At 39.4% G+C, this 5,128-nt stretch overlaps 1 protein-coding gene across 1 annotated transcript; it reads left to right on the top strand.

Annotated features, from left to right (window-relative positions):
- The first annotated feature begins 812 nt into the window (after positions 1–812).
- LOC133253799 (transmembrane protein 230-like) lies at positions 813–5,128 on the top strand. The gene is made up of 2 exons (XM_061427485.1): positions 813–1,398; positions 4,083–5,128. Exon 1 carries the CDS (start codon positions 973–975, stop codon positions 1,369–1,371), a length of 399 nt encoding a protein of 132 aa, XP_061283469.1. The 5' UTR covers positions 813–972; the 3' UTR covers positions 1,372–1,398; positions 4,083–5,128.

The raw sequence follows: 5,128 nt of genomic DNA, 5'->3' as shown, positions 1-5,128 counted from the left end.
AAAATTTATACTCTAGTTAGGATAATGAGGTAATCCCAAATATAAAAGAATATGTTTTAAAAAAGCAGAACTTTGTGAGTGAATTTAGAATGCACATTCCAAATGAGGTCAAACTGAATTAAATAGGATGATGAATGTAGTAGGTAATAAATTTTAAGATGAATTATAAACTTATAAGACACACAGGTCAGTAAGAATTAGATATAGAACACAGAAAAGGAGGAGTCAAACGTTTGGTTAGTAAAGAACCATGACCAGAGGCTGCAGCTCTGGACCAAGCTCTCTAGATATTCTAGATATTGAGAGAGAACTTAGAGGTTTCCAGTTTGAACTCTCATAAAGTAGGAACTGCCCCCCTCTGCAATCTCCTAAAACATCACACTGCTTCTCATTAAACTCTAACATTCCAAAGAGCTTATCACTCCCAAAAGCACTGAATCAGTGTTGAGACAACGCAACCTACAAGAGAGCTGTCCCCTGTAAAATGAGCCAAAATTTAGGAGTGAAATGCCTTGACGTCTTTGAACATATTTTGCCCTTGATCATCATGTCAGGATTTGAGCTTTATTGAGGCCACCTGCTATAAGCAAGTATAAATGGAAATTCTATGAAATTGACTAAATGAAAACAAAGAATGTAATCTAATCTGCTCAATCTAAATAGTTTTAATGGTAAAGGATTTGGGAGTTTACTAGAACTGGCTTAAGAAAATAACAAATACAGCCAATAATCTGGTGATTATCAAAACAATGGCAAACGCATATGTTAAAAGAGAGAGTCCATCAAAAACAGGGCAGTCTCCCAGAAGGAGAAGGCAGATGAAGGAGAGGTGCCGGGGCAGCCCACCGCGTGGTCAGGCGGCCGTTGGGTGGACGCCCTGGCCTTGGCGCCTCCGCCCGCTGTGTGGCCACGGCAAGCTCCGCACCCACTCAGCGGGTTATCCTGCCCACTCGCACCAACGTGGTTGCTAGCATGCCCAGCGGCAAAGTGAGATACGCAAAGCTCTCCAGCCCCGGCGGCGGACATATTAACCGTCAGAAGGAAACTTCACCTGCCAAAGAGAGCTTAAAGCCGAAAAGATGCCCAGGTGTCGTAAGACCTCATGTATTGGAGAAAAGCCGTACTGACATTCCTTTTAAGGCCATTGCCTGCGCCTTCTCACAGTTTTTGGTTGGTGCTTTTCTCATTATTACGGGCTGCCTCCTGCTGGCAGGCTATATCAGCAAAGTGGGCGCCAATCGAGCCTTCCCAGTCCTGACTGTCGGCATCCTGGTGTTCCTCCCGGGGTTTTACTACCTGATCGTCGCCTACAGAGCCTACCGAGGCTGCCCCGGCTGCTCCTTCCGTGACCTTCCGGACTTTGATCACTAGCCCCCACCCCAGCCAGAGGAGTCACAGGTAGGGGTGAGCAGAGTTGGAGGCATTGGACAGAAGCTGTAGAAATCTATGCTTAAGAATTAAGGAAATCTACCGTTTTGCAAATAAATATTTGGCACAACTATGGCCAGATTTTATAAATCCATCCTCCAAATGTTGAGTTTACAGTTAGCCAACTAGAAAGTTAAGAGAGGACGTGTTCTTTTTTTCTTTTCCTGGCCCTTGCAGAATCCCATGACAAATTTTTCCACTTGGATATGTATGGAGGAGGAATAGCAATGTTAATTGTGTGAGGAAGTGAAAAGTTGTTCTGTGAAAGCAAAATGTTGCCACCGCCACCTATTTAGAGCTGAATGTTTCTTTTAAATAGTCCTCATGGACAATTTTATTATATCTTGTGGCAAATAGAAAAATGCAATACATTATATTAAATTTATTACCAAGTGATTTATTTGAAAAGTTTTTATTTTATCCCTCATATTAATCTCTAACTTTGTATTCTATGGATGATCTTGATAAAACCAAATACCAATTGAGGAAAAATTAAGACCACTACAGCTGTGTTGTATGGAGGCCCTACAAGTTTTAGGGTCACACAAAGCTCCGTTTAAATCCCAGAGGCAAACTTGCCAGCTGTGTATAAGCTTGGACAAATTAATACTCTGAGGCACAGTTGGGGACCATAATTCCTACAGTTTTAGGTTCTTAGTTCAGTTCAGTTCAGTTGCTCAGTTGTATCCAACTCTTTGCAACTTCATGAACCACAGCACGCCAGGCATCCCTGTCCATCACCAACTCCCGGAGTCCACCCAAACTCATGTCCATTGAGTCGGTGATGCCACCCAACCATCTCATCCTCTGTCATCCCCTTCTCCTCCTGCCCCCAATCTTTCCCAGCATCAGGGTCTTTTCAAATGAGTCAGCTCTTCACATCAGGTGGCCAAAGTATTGGAGTTTCAGTTTCAACATCAGTCCTTCCAATGAATACCCAGGACTGATCTCCTTTAGAATGGACTGGTTGGATCTCCTTGCAGTCCAAGGGACTCTCAAGAGTCTTCTCCAACACCACTGTGCAAAAGCATCAATTCTTAAGTGCTCAGCTTTCTTTATAGTCCAACTCTCACATCTATACATGACCACTGGAAAAACCATAGCTTTGACTAGACAGACCTTTGTTGGCAAAGTAATGTCTCTGCTTTTTAATATGCTGTCTAGGTTGGTCATAACTTTCCTTCCAAGGAGTAAGCATCTTTTAATTTCATAGCTGCAGTCACCATCTGCAGTGATTTTGGAGCCCAGAAAAATAGTCAGCCACTGTTTCCCCATCTATTTCCCATGAAGTGATGGGACTGGATGCCATGATCTTAAGTTTTGCGTTCTAGTGGGGGTTAAATAAAAAATTCCATATCAACAACATAGCACATACGTGTTTTCAAAAGTATTAGTTTCTCACTGTAAAATAGGGTTCTATAGAAGAATGCACTAAGCCATTAATGAATTACATCTATTCACCTCAAACAACATAGAAGAGCTGGCCACCAGAGAGAATTAGACTGCTAATCTGCAAAGTTACAAGTTTAAATCCAGACACAGCGTTACTTTTTATTTGCATGAACCTTCTCTTGATTCCTATAAAGGAATAGGGCAGATCAAGGCTTTGTGGTGCCTAAATTTTCTATAATTTGGATGAAGGGGGGGGGTCCTCTTTAGAAATAGAATGCAAATTTGTGAATTCAGAATTAAATAGAGGGCTTATCAAGGGGCATATACAAGGGTGGGGCCCTGATGGGTAAGTCTCATTAGCTTCCTGATAAATTTGGCTGTTAGAGAAAGTGAAGAAAGGATCTAGAGAAGAGGACTGAATATGGAGTCAAGGCTGTGGCTCCAGAATAAAGGTAATATTGAACAAACTAGTAATATTTTCTAGAGAAAAGTATATCATCATATAAAAACAAATACTTTTTGAAGTGTTATAATAAAGAACATAGATTTGTGAAAGATAAGGAAAGGAGTATATTTTCTGGACAAAGAATATTGTCAATTCATAGAAGAGAAGGAAGATACTCTCAGATGTGTTACTGTTAGAATAAACAGGATGTAGTCAAGTTTAAAAAAAGAATTTGGTGATCTTCCATGAGTATTATATTATTGTTCATACCTAGACATATACATAATGAATGTGAAAAACAAATAAAGCTCCAAATATTAGTTTGATATTTATCAAATTGTGCTAAATAAACAGAGATAAGATGAAATGTAATTTGTTTGGGCTGGATAGCATCATCATAATCCACTCTCTTATTAGAAACCACAGAATATACAGAAGAGTATATTGGGAAAGTAACTGGTAAAAAGTTCACCACAGCTTCAATATAAGTAATTAATATCAAAGAACAATAAATCTGTGCAACGTTAGTTAAGGAATGCCAATTCATGAAATCAAAGATCCAAATAAAGTCAGTAGTGGCAAACCTTTGTTTAGAGATGAACCTTATCCCAAAGAACACAGTTAGGCCAGTAAAGACACGCTATGAGAGCATGATCATACCCCAGAAGATGATACTAGAAATCCAAACATTGTCTTAACTCCACATGGTATGGATAGTATATGTGGTAACTTTATCATTTTAGTTCACCAAGTCACATATCTAACAACTCTTCTTGAATTGTACTTATATTTATGTGTCGTTTCTTTTGTTATACAGAGTTGAGACAAATTTCCTAGAACAACATCCTTTTGAAACGACTAGATTTCCAAGCAGTGCCTGACAGCCATCTGATAACAGTTAATTGGCTCACCAAGCTGAGTCATTGGACACAAGAGATGAGAGAGTGTAAGAAGCACAACCCATCTTCAGACAGAAGGATATTTCTAACAACATTCTGAGAGTAGGAGCTTATCTCTGATTTTGAAACAGGGCACAGTACTTCATTAATTTTTGGAAGAAAGTCTTATTTCTCTGTCCTCCCAAGAGTGTGGGCCACAAACTCATAATTTACTCTGAGGTCTTCTTCTGTGGTTTTGAAAGTAGCCTGTGTCACGGTGGATTCCACAAGCTCATTCATCAGCTGCTTTTCAAGAAATTTGTGGAACATGTCAAGTCTTAAAACCCATACTGAATTGAGAATATTACCTGTCAAAATTTTAAACAGACTAGATGCACCTGCCCAGTAAACTTGGGTCCCATCATCAAGATTTGTGTGGGAGACACAAAAACAAACACCTATCCTGTGACAGCACGTTCAGCTTCAAATATATCATTTAAATGAATGTGGGGAAAAACAAGACACTGGTCCTGCTGAACAGGTGCTAGTGCAGCAGTCAAATGAGTTTTTTTTCTATGCCTTCTCCTTTCTGCCTTTCCCTCCTCAAAATACATTATGAAAGGCTCTATTTGACAAAGTCGTCAAGTAAAAGTATTGGCAAAACAAGAACAGAACAAAACAAAAAAGCAGAAAACAGGATCATATAGAGCTATACCTGGAAAAAGGAAGTGGGAAGTAGAAGAAAATGTTTCTAGACTTGAGTAGATCCAGCTCACACTCTAAGATCTTTCAAGTTAGTCATCAGTGATTGGGAATTTTGGGGCTCCCTCAAGTTAAGAAAGAATGGTTTGTGCATTTAACAATGAAGTGATATATTCCATTAAAACTGATCAGGATACACATACTTTCTTACACCTTTCCTCTCTTGGGACACGTTTGGGAAAAAATTATCCCTAAAAAATGATAATAAATATTTATAACAATA

Source organism: Bos javanicus, chromosome 9 (genome assembly GCF_032452875.1).
Source record: "Bos javanicus breed banteng chromosome 9, ARS-OSU_banteng_1.0, whole genome shotgun sequence".
In the NCBI taxonomy this organism is placed as follows: domain Eukaryota; kingdom Metazoa; phylum Chordata; class Mammalia; order Artiodactyla; family Bovidae; genus Bos; species Bos javanicus.
This window is presented reverse-complemented; position numbering and strand designations above follow the sequence as displayed.